Source organism: Somniosus microcephalus, chromosome 10, assembly GCF_052327205.1.
Source record: "Somniosus microcephalus isolate GS21.2 chromosome 10, FLI_Smic_1.0, whole genome shotgun sequence".
In the NCBI taxonomy this organism is placed as follows: Eukaryota; Metazoa; Chordata; class Chondrichthyes; order Squaliformes; family Somniosidae; genus Somniosus; species Somniosus microcephalus.
In genome coordinates this window covers 225702387-225718301 of record NC_140996.1, presented here as the reverse complement: position 1 = coordinate 225718301, position 15915 = coordinate 225702387, and the positions used below count along the sequence as shown (strand labels likewise).

The 15915-nt window shown below is 47.6% G+C and overlaps 1 protein-coding gene across 1 annotated transcript in view; it reads right to left on the bottom strand.

Annotated features, from left to right (window-relative positions):
• Nucleotides 1–3695: 3695 nt before the first annotated feature.
• Nucleotides 3696–15915, bottom strand: part of LOC147112120 (glycerophosphodiester phosphodiesterase 2-like) — a 75651-nt gene continuing 63431 nt past the window's right edge. Inside the window, exons 14-16 of the mRNA XM_085999679.1 lie at nt 10711–10793; nt 6248–6327; nt 3696–4475 (exon numbers count right to left, since the gene is read on the bottom strand). Coding sequence (XP_085855805.1) covers nt 4366–4475; nt 6248–6327; nt 10711–10793 — 273 coding nt within the window. The 3' untranslated portion in view covers nt 3696–4365. The remainder of the gene's footprint in view (nt 4476–6247; nt 6328–10710; nt 10794–15915) is intronic.

The window sequence follows — 15915 nt, the reverse complement described above, 5'->3', positions numbered from 1 at the left end:
AAGGAGATATTGGGACAGCTCGGTCAAAGAGAGGTAGGTTTTAAGGAGCGTTTCCATAGAATGATACAGCACAGAAGGCCGTTCAGCCCATCGTCCCTGTGCCGGCTAAAGGAGGAATGAGCGAGAGAGAGGTAGAGAGCCATAAACCTCAAAACGTTTCATAATCTCTCAATACTCCATTAGATGCCCCTCAACCTTCTGTTCCAGTAGGGATAAAGCCCCAATGTCTTAAATACAACATCACCCCCTCACTTTTATATTCAAAGCCCCATCTATAAAACCCAGAATCCCATTTGTGTTTTTTTTTAATGGCTTTTTTTTGCCTACACTCCTTTTAAAGGCCCCTAGAGATCGCTCTCCTACTCACTGGGCTTGGCTTACTTCCTTTCACTCTTTCCGCCCCCCCCCCCCCCCCAAATGCGCTAGTTGGCATCTCGGCATCAAACTGCATCTGCCACCGATCTGCCCGCCCAGCTAACTGAACACGGTTCTACACCGTTTGCCCTGTGCCCTAATTTGGTAGCGTAACAAACTTCAATATCATTGCTTTTGTACCTATGTCCGAATCATTTTATATTAATAGGAAGCAATGGACACCATGCACAGATCCCTGGGAAAGCCCGCTACCCACACCCCAAAAAACACCATTTAAAAAAAAAAAAAATAATAATCTTTGGGATGTGGGTGTCGGTGGCAAGGTGGGCATTTATTGCCAATCTCTAGTCACCCTGTTTGGTACAACTGTGTGGCTTACTAGACCACTTAAAAGGTCAGTTAAGAGTCATAAGAATTAGGAGCAGGAGTCGGCCATACAGCCCCTCGAGCCTGCTCCGCCATTCAATAAGATCACGGCTGATCATCGACCTCAACTCCACTTTCCCGCCCGATCCCTATATCCCTTGATTTTCCCAACCCCGAGTCCAAAAATCTATTGATCTCAGCCTTGAATATACTCAACGATTCAGCATCCCCAGCCCTCTGGGGCAGAGAATTCCAAAGATTCACAACCCTCCTGAGTGAAGAAATTCCTCCTCCTCTCAGATGGTCAGACCACATTGGCATGGGACTGGAGTCGCATATAGACCAGACTGGGTAAGGACGACAGGTTTCCTTCACTAAAGGGGACATTGGTGAACCAGTTGGGTTTTTAACAATCCGACAGATTCATGGTCACTTTTACTGACATCAGCTTTTTAGTTCGTTTTTTTTTTCCAAATTCTGAAATGGCCATGGTGAGATAATGAACTCCCATTCTACTGGATTTATTAGTCCAGCCCGATCTGGATTACTAGCTCATTACCATAACCATGCCCCTACCATATCCAGCAGACTTTGGCCCCGGCCATTCCTGTTTCCACGCAGCTACATTCTGTTTCACAAATACCGTTAATTTTCATAAGCAGTCTCCTAGTTTTATTTGTTCTTGAGATGTGACACCTTTTATTGAATGCCTCCTGAAAACACTTCATATAAATGCTCACCGCATTCCCTTGTTATACCATCTGTCATTTCCTCTAAATGTAAATTGGGCGGGACTTCCTTTTACAAAGCTGAGTTTTGGATGATGGAAAAAGGTTAACAATGAATTTTCACCTCCCCGCATGGACCTGGGCTGCCCCATTGCTTGTGTTTGCACTATTCCAGGGTATTTCACTGTGTAGTATGCACTCATCTCTGTAATGTTTATTAGTTCATGGGATGTGGACGTCGCTGGCAAGGCCAGCATTTATAGCCCGTCCCTAATTGTCCTTGAGAAGGTGGTGGTGAGCCGCCTCCTTGAACCGCTGCAGTCCGTGTGGTGAAGGTACACCCACAATGCTGTTAGGGAGGGAGTTCCAGGATTTTGACCCAGTGACGATGAAGGATCGACGATATACTTCTAAGTCGGGATGGTGTGTGACTTGGAGGGGAACTTGGAGGTGGTGGTGTTCCCATGCACCTGCTGCCCTTGTCCTTCTAAGTGGAAGAGATCGCGGGTTTGGGAGGTGCTGCCGAAGAAGCCTTGGCGAGTTGCTGCAGTGCATCTTGTCAATGGTACACACTGCAGTCACGGCACGCCGGTGGTGGAGGGAGTGAATGTTTAAGGTGGTGGATGGGGGGCCAATCAAGTGGGCTACAATGTCCTGGATGGTGTCAAGCTTCTTGAGTGTTGTCGGAGCTGCCCTCATCCAGGCAAGTGATGTTAGGAGATGGTGATCACTGCACAGTTCTGAGGACCTAATATACAAAGAATATTTTTTAACACTTATTTAATCAACTTCCTTTCCACCTGTTCCAGAAGGGGTCCAATCACTTGTTTACTCAAATCTGAGATCTGGGGGGGAAAAAAAGTCTCAACATTTTGGGATACATGACGTGAGACGTGACGGGTGGGGAGTGTAGCTTTGCTCGGGAGGAACAGGTGAGTTTGGACCTGTGATTCCCAAAGCTTTCCACCACTGGGGGTTTTCCTCGCCTCATGTCTGGGTCTGTTGTAAACTAAATGATAAGAGATCGATCGCTGTGATTAGTCAACAGCTCCCATTATCGTTGTATCATTGACTGCCTGGATGATGGAAGGTGAGCCAGATAAACCTCAATCTTTATTTTCTAGTAATTCCTGTGTTCCTGCAACAGAGAGGAGTGAGAGGGACAGAGATGCACAGAACCACTCCAGCCATGCAGCAAGGAAAAACATGAGCAGACCCACCACCAACTGGGGATGGGCAATGAATGCGGCTTTGCCAACGACACACTCGGCCCGAGAACAAATAATTTATAAAAAAGTGCACATCTAGTTCTCCAAGTCCTTGCGGAAAATGTTTCTGACAGATACAAGGACAAAGAAAATTAACGCAGTTTGCAAATGTGCACACAAGGTCTCGGAACCTATCAAGATCATCCATTAAGAAGTTTAAATTCGATTGGTACGGAGAATGCTCCTGCAACAGTAATGTGTCCACTGGGTGGCAGTAGCACACGATACACAGTCGAGCTTTTCCAACTTGGCCTTTCACCACCTCGGGACATCCCAACACGCTTTATAGTCAAAGATGTACTTTTGAAGTGGAGTCACTGTTGTAATGTTGGAAACACGGGCAGCCAATTTACGCACAGCAGGCTCCCACAAACAGCAATGTGATAAAGAGCAGATAATCTGTGATTTAGTGATGTTGATTGAGGGATAAATATTGGCCCCAGGACACCGAGGGATAACGCCCCTGCTCTTAAGAATAGTTCCATGGGATCTTTTTTACGTCCACCTGAGAGGGCAGGCAGGGCCTCAGTTTAATATCTCATTTGAAAGACGGCACCACCGACAGTGCAGCACTCCCTCAGTACTGCACTGGGAGTGTCAGCTGGATTTTTGTGCTCAAGTCTCTGGAGTGGGGACTTGAACCCACAAACCTTTCTGATGCAGGGTGAAAAGGTGCTGTAGAAATTGCAAGTTCTCTCTTTCCCAGTTCCCCAATTCCAGGCATGTAAAGGGTTCACGGCGCGAGGCAGCCAAATCTCGGGCAAATGTTTGAAGGTTGTGCTGCAGTTTGTTGTTCGCGACCTTGCGGTGACCTAGCTTATCTCCTCGGAGAGGAGCACAGATGTTGAGCAATCATAGAGGAACTTCCAACCGCAGCAGCGATTACAATACGCTGGGACTCCCCGGCTCGCAATGTTAATCACACCAGCTTCAACAAAATTAGACTCAAAGTCTAATCTCGACTCTTCATTTTATTCTTAAATAAAAACACTAAAATAAAACCGCCAACCCTCTTTCCCGTTCTCCAGCCACAAACCGGCCTCCACATCCGCATGTAACCGCCAACATCTAAACGCCAGTCGCAAAGTTGGTGGGAAAAATTGCCAGGTTTTTGACTACGGGAGCTGGAGAATAAAGAATTCCACACACCCGTGCGGTTGACTCTTTAACTGCCCCCCGAAGCGGCCGAGCCAGCCAACCCCCAGTGCATCGCCCAAACTTCCCAAGGGGGGCGGGGGGGGGGAGCAAGGCAATTGAGGGGGCGGGTGATAAATTCCGGCCTTGCCGCCGACGCCTGCATCTCGAGAGCCAATTAAATAAAAAAAAGTCAATTCAGCGGGGCCCTCGTTCGCCCGGTGTAACAGGGAGGAAAACGTTTCTCAAAGTGTTGTTGACGTTGGGCTTCAACAGCGAGTCGGGGGGGAGGGGTGCGGGTTTCCCAAAGCCAGCGACGCTGGAAAAGCAAACAGGCGGTCTTCACTCCGTTGCATTTGGCACTTGTTCGCACAGTCTCTGCCTTTGTTTCCCTTTTGAAGTCTTTTGGATTGTAACACTCCTCCGTTCTTCCCCCTCCCACCCCCCCCCCCAACAACAACAACCTCCTCAAACTCTGGTCTTTCCGCAGGCGGTTAGGCCACGCCGATGGCTTCTGACGCAGGCAATACGTTCGCCACGCTGTCGCCACGATGATCGGTAGTCGCCGCGGCTTCTCCAGAGATGGACCAGACGTTGTTCATTTCTGAAACAAAATAAGGTTCGGGTTTTTACGATCTGCCCCAATGGTTACACATTGAGGGGGGGAGGGGGGGGGCGGAGTTTGGTCTCGTTTTATGAGCCAGATGGGAAACACTTTCATTCCACGGAATTTACAGCAGAGGATCGGGCCGACCAGTCCGTGCCGCAGCTTTTAATGCTCCGCACGAGCCTCCTCCTCGCCTTACCTCGCATAACACGTTTGTACATCGCTCCCTTCTTTACCCCCCTCACTGAGTCTCCGGGGGCCCAAACACACCCGCAACCCGGAATTAGTGCGGATATCGCCTGACCTGCGGGTCACCACCACAGTCCGAGCTTTTCAGTAGTGAACGTGACTATTGTTGCTATCAAAGAAAATTAACCGACTCGGGCCCTGTGAGATTTGCTTAAGTATCTCAAGTCTTGATGTTGGAAGAACATGTATAAGAACATAAGACGTAGGAGCAGGAGTAGACCATTTGGCCCCTCGAGCCTGCTCCGCCATTCAATAAGATCATGGCTGATCTGATCTTAGCCTCAACTCCACTTCCCTGCCCGCTCCCCATAACCCTCGACTCCCTTATCGTTCAAAAATCTGTCTATCTCCACCTTAAATATATTCAATGACTCCGCCTCCACCTGGGGTAGAGAATTCCACAGATTCACGACCCTCTGAGAGAAGAAATTCCTCCTCATCTCCATTTTAAATGGGCGACCCCTTATTCTGAAACTATGCCCCCTAGTTCTAGATTCCCGCACGAGGGGAAACATCCACCCTGTCAATCCCCTCAGAATCTTGTATGTTTCAATAAGAACGTGTGGATAAGTTTTTCTTGACATCACTCTGATCTTCACTGATCCCACTGCTCCCCATTACTTATTAGTTGAGGCCCATGGACAGCTCTCCATCAACACTGTGTCGTTGGGGACAATTAAGACAGATTATAAGAAACACAAAACCCTGTTTGGGTTCACTCTGCGACTAACACCCATCATTTCTAAAGCCGGCCCTCTGAAAAGAGCTGTTTGGTTTAATAACGCCTCTCTGCTCTGACAGATATTACACAGGATTACATAACATATCCGGCACAGAAACAGGCCATTCGGCCCAACCAATCAGTGTCGGCGTTTATGCTCCACTCGAGCCTCCTCCCGTCTTTCCTCATCTAAATCTATCAGCATAACCCTCTATTCCCTTCTCCCTCATAAGCTTGTCCAGCCTCCCCTTAAATGCATCTATACTATTCGCTTCAACCACTCCCTGTGGTAGCAAGTTCCACATTCTCACCACGCTCTGGGTAAAGAAGTTTCTTCTGAATTCCCTATTCTTCCAGAATGTTCCTCCTACGTTCCTCAGCTGACACTGACCGACAGAAAAGGTCCAGCAATGATTTAAAAATTCTCTTCCTTGTTTTCAAATCCTTCCATGGCCTCCTCGCCCCCTCCCTATCTCTAACCTCCTCCAACCTCAAACCCCCCCCCCCCCCCGGAGATATCTGCGCTCCTCCAATTCTGGTCTCTTGCCAGATTTTCATCACTCCACCATTGGCGGCCGTGCCTTCAGCTGTCTAGGCCCTAAGCTCTGGAATTCCCTCCCGAAACCTCTCCGCCTCTCCCTCCTCCTTTAAGACGCTCCTTAAAATCTACCTCTTGGACCAAGCTTTTGGTCACCTGCCCCTAATATCTCCTTTTGTGGCTCGGTGTCATTTATTTCTGATTACGCTCCCATTTTACTACATTAAAGGCGCTATATAAATGCACGCTGTTGATACATACCTGTCCGGAACTTGCTATAAATCCCGCTTTCACGCCTGCTTCTCTGGTTTCGATGGCATGGCAATCCGTTCTCTCTCCACCTGCGTGTGCCAAATTAACATAAGAACACAAGAATTAGGAGCAGGAGTAGGCCATAAGGTCTCTCGAGCCCGCTCCGCCGTTCAATAAGATCATGGCTGATCATCGACCTCAACTCCACTTTCCCGCCCGATCCCCTTATCCCTTGATTCCCCTCGAGTCCAAAAATCTATCGATCTCAGCCTTGAATATACTCAACGACTCAGCATTCACAGCCCTCTGGGGCAGAGAATTCCAAAGATTCACAATCCTCCGAGTGAAGAAATTCTTCCCTATCTCGGTCTCAAATGGCCGACCCCTTATCCTGAGACTGTGCCCCCCAGTTCTAGACTCTCCAGCCAGGGGGAAACAACCTCTCAGCATCTACCCTGTCAATCCCCTTCAGAATCTTATATGTTTCAATGTGATCACTGCTCATTCTTCTAAACACCAGAGAGTATAGGCCCATTCTACTCAAATTAAATGAACTGAATCTAGTTACGTTGAAAGAAATGCATTCTTCACTTTCTCAACACTCGATGTCGACCACTCGGGGATTTCCCATCAAGTCATAAAAGGAAATGACAGTCCTGACGAGTCCAAGACCTGTGCTTGACTCTGTCGACACACAGAGGTCAACTTGCTGACTGGGTATACAATTGCCGCTGCTCGTTGTAAAACCCGCCCAATGAAATCAATGAAAATCTGGCAGGATCTACAACAGGCGCATGAACGATGGTTATCGCCCGGTTTGTGAAGTTTACAAATGAACCCCTGCTTTCCCCACACATCGGTGTGGATTACTCAATAATTGGCATGTATTTTTATTTTATTCGTTCATGGGATGTGGGCGTCGCTGGCAAGGCCAGCATTTATCGCCCATCCCTAATTGCCCCTTGAGAAGGTGGTGGTGAGCCGCCTTCTTGAGCCGCTGCAGTCCGTGTGGTGAAGGTACTCCCACAGTGCTGTCAGGGAGGGAGTTCCAGGATTTTGACCCAGCGACGATGAAGGAACGGCTGATATATTTCCAAGTCAGGATAGTGTGTGATTTACATAGGATATACGGCACAGAAACAGGCCATTCGGCCCAACCAGTCCATGCGGCGTTTATGCTCCACTCGAGCCTCCTCCCGTCTTTCCTCATCTAAATCTATCAGCCTAACCCTCTATTCCCTTCTCCCTCATGTGCTTGTCCAGCCTCCCCTTAAATGCATCGATACTATTCGCCTCAACCACTCCCTGTGGCAGCGAGTTCCACATTCTCACCACTCTCTGGGTAAAGAAGTTTCTTCTGAATTCCCCATTGGATTTCTTGGTGACTATCTTATATTGATGGCCTCTAGTTATGCTCTTCCCCACAAGTGGAAACATTCTCTCTGTATCCACTCTATCAAAACATTTCATAGTTTTAAAGACCTATATTCGGTCACCCATCAGCCTTCTTTTATCAAGAGAAAAGAGACCCAGCCTATTCATCCCTTCTTGATACGTATACCCTCGCATTTCTGGTATCATCCTTGTAAATCTTCTCCAGTGCCTCTATATCCTTTTAATAATATGGCGACCAGAACTGTACGCAGTACGCCAAGTGTGATCTAACCAAGGTTCGATACAGGTTTAGCATAACTTCCCTACTTTTCAATTCTATCCCTCGAGAAATAAACCCTAGTGCTTGGTTTGCTTTTTTTATTCATGGGATTTAGGTGTCACTGGCAAGGCCAGCATTTATTGCTCATCCCTAATTACCCTCGAGAAGGTGGAGGAGAACTTGGAGGTGGTGGTGTTCCCATGCGCCTGCTGCCCTTGTCCTTCTAGGTGGAAGAGATGGCGGCTTTGGGAGGTGCTGCCGAAGAAGCCTTGGCGAGTTGCTGCAGTGCATCTTGTAGATGGTACACACTGCAGCCACGGTGCGCCGGTGGTGGAGGGAGTGGATGTTAAAGGTGGTGGAGGATGGGGTGCCGGTCAAGGTATTAAAAGATCAATATTGAGCCGAAACAGTGAGGTACTCCTGTCACCTTCTAAATCATTGGTGCGCCCGCACTTAGAACACTGTGTACAAGTTCTGGCCGCCACAGTACAAAAAGGATGTTGCTGTTATTGAAAGGATAGAGAAGAGAGTAGCCAGAATGAGAGAGGGGATGGAAGGATGGGATTAGAAGGAGCGATTATTTAAATTGGGCATTTTCTCACTGGAAAAAGGAAGGCAGAGAGGTGATCTGATTGCTGTTTTTAGGATTGTATTAGACTATTCTTTTAGTGCACGCTACTAATATTGCATCGCTTTTTTTTAATCAGGCTACTTGTTCGCAAAAACTATTGGGCAGAGAAAGTATGACCCACACTGAGGATGCATTAAGGAAGTAAAGTGGATTCAGATTTGTATTTCTACAGTGTCTTTCATGACCTCAGGACGTCCCAAAGCACTTTACAGCCAATGAAGTACTTTTGAAGTGTGGTCACTGTTGTAAAGTAGGAAACACAGCAGCCAATTTGTGCACAGCAAGATCCCACAAACAGCAATGTGATAATGACCAGATCATCTGCCTTTTTTAGTGATGTTGATTGAGGGATAAATATTGGCCCCAAGACACTCAACACCATCCATGGCACAGCAGTCTGCCTCATTGGCACCCCTGCCAATGGACTCCTCCACCAACTCCTCCATTGACACACTGTGACTGCAGTGAGTGAAATCTATAGAATGCACTCGAGCAACTCACCAAGTTTATAGTGACAGCACTTACATCCCCCCGTGACCTCCCCACCAAGAAGGGAAAAGAGCAGCAATGTCGCAGGAACACCATCAGCTCCAAGTCACACGCCATCCTGACTTCCACATATAGGCCGGAATTTTGCCAGCGCTCAGGGGGCGGGTTTGGAGGCGGGACATCCGGCAAAATCGCAAAGATTGACAGCGGGTCGGAAACCCGCCGTCAACCCGCCTCCAATCAATCTTCCCAAGTGTCGGGTCCCCGATTTGCGCATGGACCCAAGACCTAGCAGCGGGAAGAGGATTATAGTCACTTACCTGCCTGTTAACAGGTTGTTAACAGGCAGTTAACAGGCTTTTTCCAATTTTGACACTTCTACTGCGGGCTTCCCGACATCCGGACACCACGCCAGGTTAAGTGTGGAGTGTTGTGAGTCTGCTGTAATGTTTCTGCATTGATGACAGCTGCAGAAGTGGTGTGAAGGATCCAATGGTGCACTGGTGAGTCTCAGAGGTAAGAAAATGTTGGGAAATTCATTTTGAATGCAATTTGACTTTTCTGTAGGTAACAGGTTTTGATTTGTATGTGTCCCACCTCATTGGGAGAACCTCTCTCACCAGTGACAGATCGCTTCTGTAACCTCACCTGCAGCTGCCATCTGTTCTAGCCTAAGGACGGAGTCACTGGAGAGCCTGGGTGCAAGAGCTCACATGTGAACAGTCATTGTCAGTATTTGCAGCACCTCAATGCTGTCAAACACTGAAAAATCAACACTTTTTTTGCGTGGTCCCTTTAAGAAAACCGGCAGATGACGCATCATCAAATGACGTCATCTGACACTGGCTTCCTCTTAATTGGCTGGCAAGCCCACAGGGCGGGTTTAACAAGGCCAATTGACGTAAAATCATGTCCGTGGGCCGGATGTAGTTGGGGGCGGGACAGGAACCCGGAAGGCAGCTGACCCGCTCCCAAGCTGCCTCGAAGGAGAAAATCGCGGCCATAATCTCCGTTCCTTTATTGTCGGTGGGTCAAAACCCTGGAATTTTCTACCCAACACCTTGAGGGAAGCGCCGTCACCATCAGAACTATAGTAGTTCAAGGGGAAGGGACACCACCACCTTCTTAAGGCAACTTGTGGCTCAGTGGGTAGCACCCTCGCCTCTGAGTTATGAAGAGTCGTGGGTTCAAGTCCCACTCCAGGGACTTGAGCACATAAATCTAGGCTGACACTCCCAGCGCAGTGCTGAGGGAGCGCTGCACTGTCGGAGGTGCCGTCTTTCAGCTCAGACATCAAACCGAGGCCCCCGTCTGCCCTCTCAGGTGGACGTGAAAGATCCCGCGGCACTATTTCGAAGACGAGCAGTGGAATTATCCCCGGTGTCCTGGCCAACATTTATCGCTCAGCCAACATCATGAAAAACTGACTATCCTGTCATTATCTGATTGCTGTTTGTGGGAGCTTGCTGTGTGCAAATTGGCTGCCGCGTTTCCCACAATACAACAGTGACCACACTTCAAAATGTACTTCATTGGCTGTAAAGCGCTTTGGGACGTCCTGAGGTCATGAAAGGCGCTGCAGAGAAATGTAACTTCTTTATTTCTAACTAGGGATGGTCAATAAATGCTGGCCTTGCCAGTATCACCCATATTCTGTGAACAGAACATAAAAACAAATTCAGCCATTACTGTACCTACCAGTTGAGTATGAATATCAAGATGATCAGTGCAGCCGATACAACGTCTGATGAAATCCACATCGCTTTGTACTGAGAAGGGGTCTGGAGGGAACAATAAAAATGAAAAATGGAACATCAGTGTTTAATATATTTAAATTCTCCGCATCGGGAGCGCTGCGTTCAGTTTGGGACCCGCACCTCAGGAAGGATATATCGGCCTCGGAGGGGTAGCAGCACAGATTCACCACAATGATACCCAGGGCTAAAAGGGATAAATTATGAGGACAGATTGCACAGACTGGGCTTGTATTCCCTTGAATACAGAAAATTATGGAGTGATCCAATTTGAGGTGTTTAAGATGATCAAAGGCATTGATTGGGTAGATACAGAGAAACCATTTCCTCTGGTGGGGGGAGTCCAGAACAAGGGGTCGCAATCTTAAAATTAGAGCCAGGCCGTTCAGGGGTGATGTCAGGAAGCACCACTTCACACAAAGGGGAGTGGAAATCTGGAACTCTCCCCCCCAAAAAGCTGTTGAGGCTGGGGGTCAATTGAAAATTGATAGGTTTTTGTTAGGCAAGGGTATTAAGGGTTACAGAACCAAGGCGGGTAGATGGAGTTAACATACGAACATATGAACAAGGAGCAGGAATAGGACCCTCGGCCCCTCGAGCCTGCACCGCCTTTCAATAAGATCATGGCTGATCTGATTACTCCACATTCCCGCCTACCCCCGATAACCTTTCACCCCCTTGCTTATGAAGAATCTATCTACCACAGCCTTAAAAATATTCAAAGACTCTATTTCTACCGTCCTCTAAGGAAGAGAGTTCCCAAGATTCACGACCCTCTGAGAAATAATTTCTCCTCACCTCTGTCTTAAATGGGCGACCCCTTATTTTTAAACTGTGACCCCTAGTTCTAGATTCTCCCACAAGAGGAAACATCCTCTCCACATCCACCCTGTCCCGACTGTTAAGTCTGTGAGTTGTTCAAGTAATTAATACTCAGACTTAATCAGTAACAATAAAACAGGTCTTTACTGGTTGGAGGTAGGGACTACACTGAATACAAGATTACTGCACAGTGCTTATATACCGGTGTGTTCACCCCCGGTATTACGTCTACAGCAGCCTGAGAAAGTAGTACATCTCTTAAGGTGGAACAGGCTTAAGCTCTCTTAAGGTGGAACAGGTTACATACACAACACTCCTCCCTTCTTAGCTTTATAGTCATCCCCCCATTTAACATAACGTAATAACATATATACATATATAACTTCATGTTTAACGTAACATATCACAGATTCAGTCTCTGCGGAAAACAGTTCACAGATTCAATCTCTGTGGTGTAGTCGGTTCACGTTACTCATTCAATAGTCCTTTCATGGATTTAACAGCTTGAACTTCCGAACTGATTTGGCTCCGTTCGGAGGGACCACGTGTGTGATCTGGTAGAGGTGATAATGGTTCAGATGGGTCATCTTCTGTTTTTACTTTTCCTTTTCTGCTTCTTGGAGACTCTCTGGGCTCCATTGTCAGCTGCCAGCTGCATGCGCAGTTCCTCCTTCTCTTCCTCCTGTTTCCGTCGTAGAGCCAGCTTCTCCCGATGTTCTGTAGACTTTTGGAGCTCCTCCATGATTTCTGCACTTTGGGAGTCGAAGTTACAAGCTGGGCAGGACAGGACATCGTAATATTCGGTGTCGTCCACCAGGTCATGGTAATATTCGGTGTCGTCCTGAGCTAGACCAGTGAGAGGGTCGTCTATTTCCTCCATACCCAGCTGGACGTTAGCCAGCTCTTGTTCCAAATCCAGACATCTTTCCTGAAGAGACTTCTTCATGTGTACCTCTGCATCCAGCTTTTTCTGGGCTTTCAGCAAGTCGTTTACTAGTGACCTCATTTGTGATTTTAATACTTCAACTTCCTTTGGAGATTGATTGATCGGACTATGCAATCCCTCTACCGGAGCAGCTGTTTCAGCGGTCTGTTGTTCTACATTGACGTGAGTCAGCGTACTTTTGGCATCCAATGGCTGCTCTGTTGCAGTCGTTTCAGTCTGTGTCGTCACATCAGCCATCTCAATGACTTTTGAGAGCTCCGAACCCTTTTCCTTTGAAGATCGCAGCTCGTGTTCAAGTTTTTCCCATTTCAGAGTCTTGTCCCTCAGCATATGAAGGAGTTGGCTGACCGTTAACTCTTCTGACACCAGATTATGGCACGCACCTTCAGAACCTGAATCAGCTTTGATTCATTCGGCCTCCTCGCGCAGATGGTTGGTGTGCTCCTGCTCCATTTTCTCCATCAGTTGCTTCTGTTGCCTTTCCAGATTCTCCCACTCTGTAACAAAGAACTTTTTTATTTCATTCATCTCTTGCTCAAAACGGCGAATCATTTGTTCTAATTGCTGTTGTAGTTTGAAATGGAGTTGAGTTCGAGCCCAGTGTCCCTCAAAAATGTGCATATCAGTAGACTTGACAGACTCAGAATTCTCTGTTAAACTATGTTGTTGTTGCTCAGTGGAATTCTGTGCTGAAACTTTGTCTTTTGCACATGGGTTGGTCTTACCATCATCAGTTCTAGAGTCTGGGCTGATTATCTGCACCGAGTTCTCACTCTTTATGGCTTTTAGCGAATGCCAGTCCATATTTATGTTTCTAAGCCACTCCCGGCCTAGTAGTGGTGGACCTCCCTCCGGTAGCACATATAAGTCCATTATTTGACTTCCTTCGCCCTTGTTGGCCACTGCAACCTTTATTGTCCCGATGGGGTACACTCTCTGCCCCGTGTAGGTTGTCAATATAATCTCCGTATCCTGTAGGGGAATATGTTGGAATAACCTTCTGTAATCTTTCTTATTCATGACCGACAATGCCGATCCAGTGTCCAATTCCATTTTTACTTGGACTCCTTCTATCTGAAGAGTAACCCAAATTGTCTGGAGGTCTGCACCCTTACCAACGTTGAGTACCCTTAAGCTAGCCAGTTCAATACTGCTTAAGCCAGCCAGTTCATTACTGCTAGCGTCTGAATCGGACTCCTGTTCGGCCACCTTGTGTACCTTTGCGTATTTCCCTTGCGGTGACTTCTTGTTGCTGGTCTTCTTCCCTGACCTGCATACTCTAGCTATATGTCCAAGCTTACCACATGTTCTGCATTCTTGGTTTTTAAACCAACACTGGTTCTGATCATGCGTTGTCTTTCCACAACGATAACATTTAACAGAACTCACACCCAATTTGTGTGCACGGAGCTCCGGTGACCGTAGCTGCATTACTGCCGTGCCTCTCGCTGCGGCTTCGTGTGCTGCTGCCATAGTGACCGCCTTCTCAAGCGTCAGCTCATTCTCCTCGAGCAGTCGCTTTTGTGTATCCTGTTTAAATAAACCACACACAAATTTGTCTCGTAGTGCATCTGTCAGTCCCGTTCCAAACTGGCAATATTTCGCTAATTTACGCAATTCCAGCAAATATTCAGCATTGCTTTCATGCTGTAGCTGCCTTCTGTCATAAAATTTAAATCGTTCCGCTAGCATCAGCGGCGTGGGGTTTAGATGATCTTTCAGGACAGTAACAATCTCATCGAACGTCTTATCCGCCGGTTCATCTGGTGATAACAGGTGTTTCAATTGCCCGTATGTCTTCGCACCCATTAAATTTAATAATGTTAGAGCTTTATCTTGGTCACGAATTTTATTGGCCTTACAATAATTTTTTACTCTTTCAACATATATGGCCCAATCTTCGATGTCACTATCAAAGTTGCTAATATTCCCGTGTTTAGGCATTGTAGTACTTTATCAGATTTGCAATTTCTCAGATTTTTTTTTTTACTGCTATCCAAGATGGCGGCTTCCCGCTCTTGCCGTCGTCCTCCGCCCACAAAATGGCGGTTTTCCCGCGCTTAGCGGTCTTCACCTGTCCCCCGACGCCGTCTCCCTTCAGCCCCGAGTGCGGCCCTTATCTCCGCCGCGATCGATGGCCCGCGCTTTTCACCGCGGCTCTCGCGCCTTCAGTGTCTGCCGACGCTGCGCCTTTCAGCCCGAGTGCGGCCCTTATCGGTGGTTGCGATCGATGGCCCGGCTGCGCCCCTCACTTCAAAGCGGCCCGGCCCTTATCTGCCGATCGCTATCGCCCTGTACCTCTCTCTTCCCCAGTCCTGTCTTCTACTCCGGTTCACAAGCTGATGGAGGCTTCAGGGTCCTAATGCCTGTCACTTCCAGTGGGGTGGTGAGTGGTGAGGTTTGAAACCTCTCTTCAACCGCCATGGAATAACTGCCGCAGGGTAAGAACCTGACTCGTCGCCAGTGTTAAGTCTGTGAGTTGTTCAAGTAATTAATACTCAGACTTAATCAGTAACAATAAAACAGGTCTTTACTGGTTGGAGGTAGGGACTACACTGAATACAAGATTACTGCACAGTGCTTATATACCGGTGTGTTCACCCCCGGTATTACGTCTACAGCAGCCTGAGAAAGTAGTACATCTCTTAAGGTGGAACAGACTTAAGCTCTCTTAAGGTGGAACAGGTTACATACACAACACCGACCCCTCAGGATTTTATATGTTTCAATCAAGTCACCTCTTACTCTTCTAAACTCCAGCGGATACAAGCCTAGCCTGTCCAACCTTTCCTCATAAGACAACCCGCAAGATACAGATCAGCCATGATCGGACTGAATGGCGGGACAGGCTCGAGGGGCTGAATGGCCTCCTCCTGTTCCTGTGTTCCAGACCTCAAACCCATCCCCTGCCGCACAGCTGGCACGATGCCCTGCCCCGAGATCATAGGCAAGCAACTGCCAGGGAAAGGACTTTTCCTGGCGATGACACTGCAGTCGGAAAAGGGCATTAAAAATGTTTTATTTCATTTACACATCAAACCACAGGGCGGTTAAGTCAAGTCACTTCCACCAGCGAGGACCAAAACAAGTTGCGATGGTTGTTAAAATAGCACAAGGGATCCTGGACTTTATAAATAGAGACACAGAGTAAAAAAGCAAGGAAGTTACGCTAAACCCTTTACAAAACCGTGGTTAGGCCTCAGCTGGAGTATTGTGTCCAATTCTTGGCACCGCACTTTGGGAAGGATGTCAAGGCCTTAGAGAGGGGGCAGAGGAGATTTAATAGAATGGTCCCAGGGATGAGGGACTTCAGTTATGTGGCGAGACTAGAAAAGCTGAGATAAAAACAGAAAATGCTGGAGAAACTCAGCAGGTCAGGCA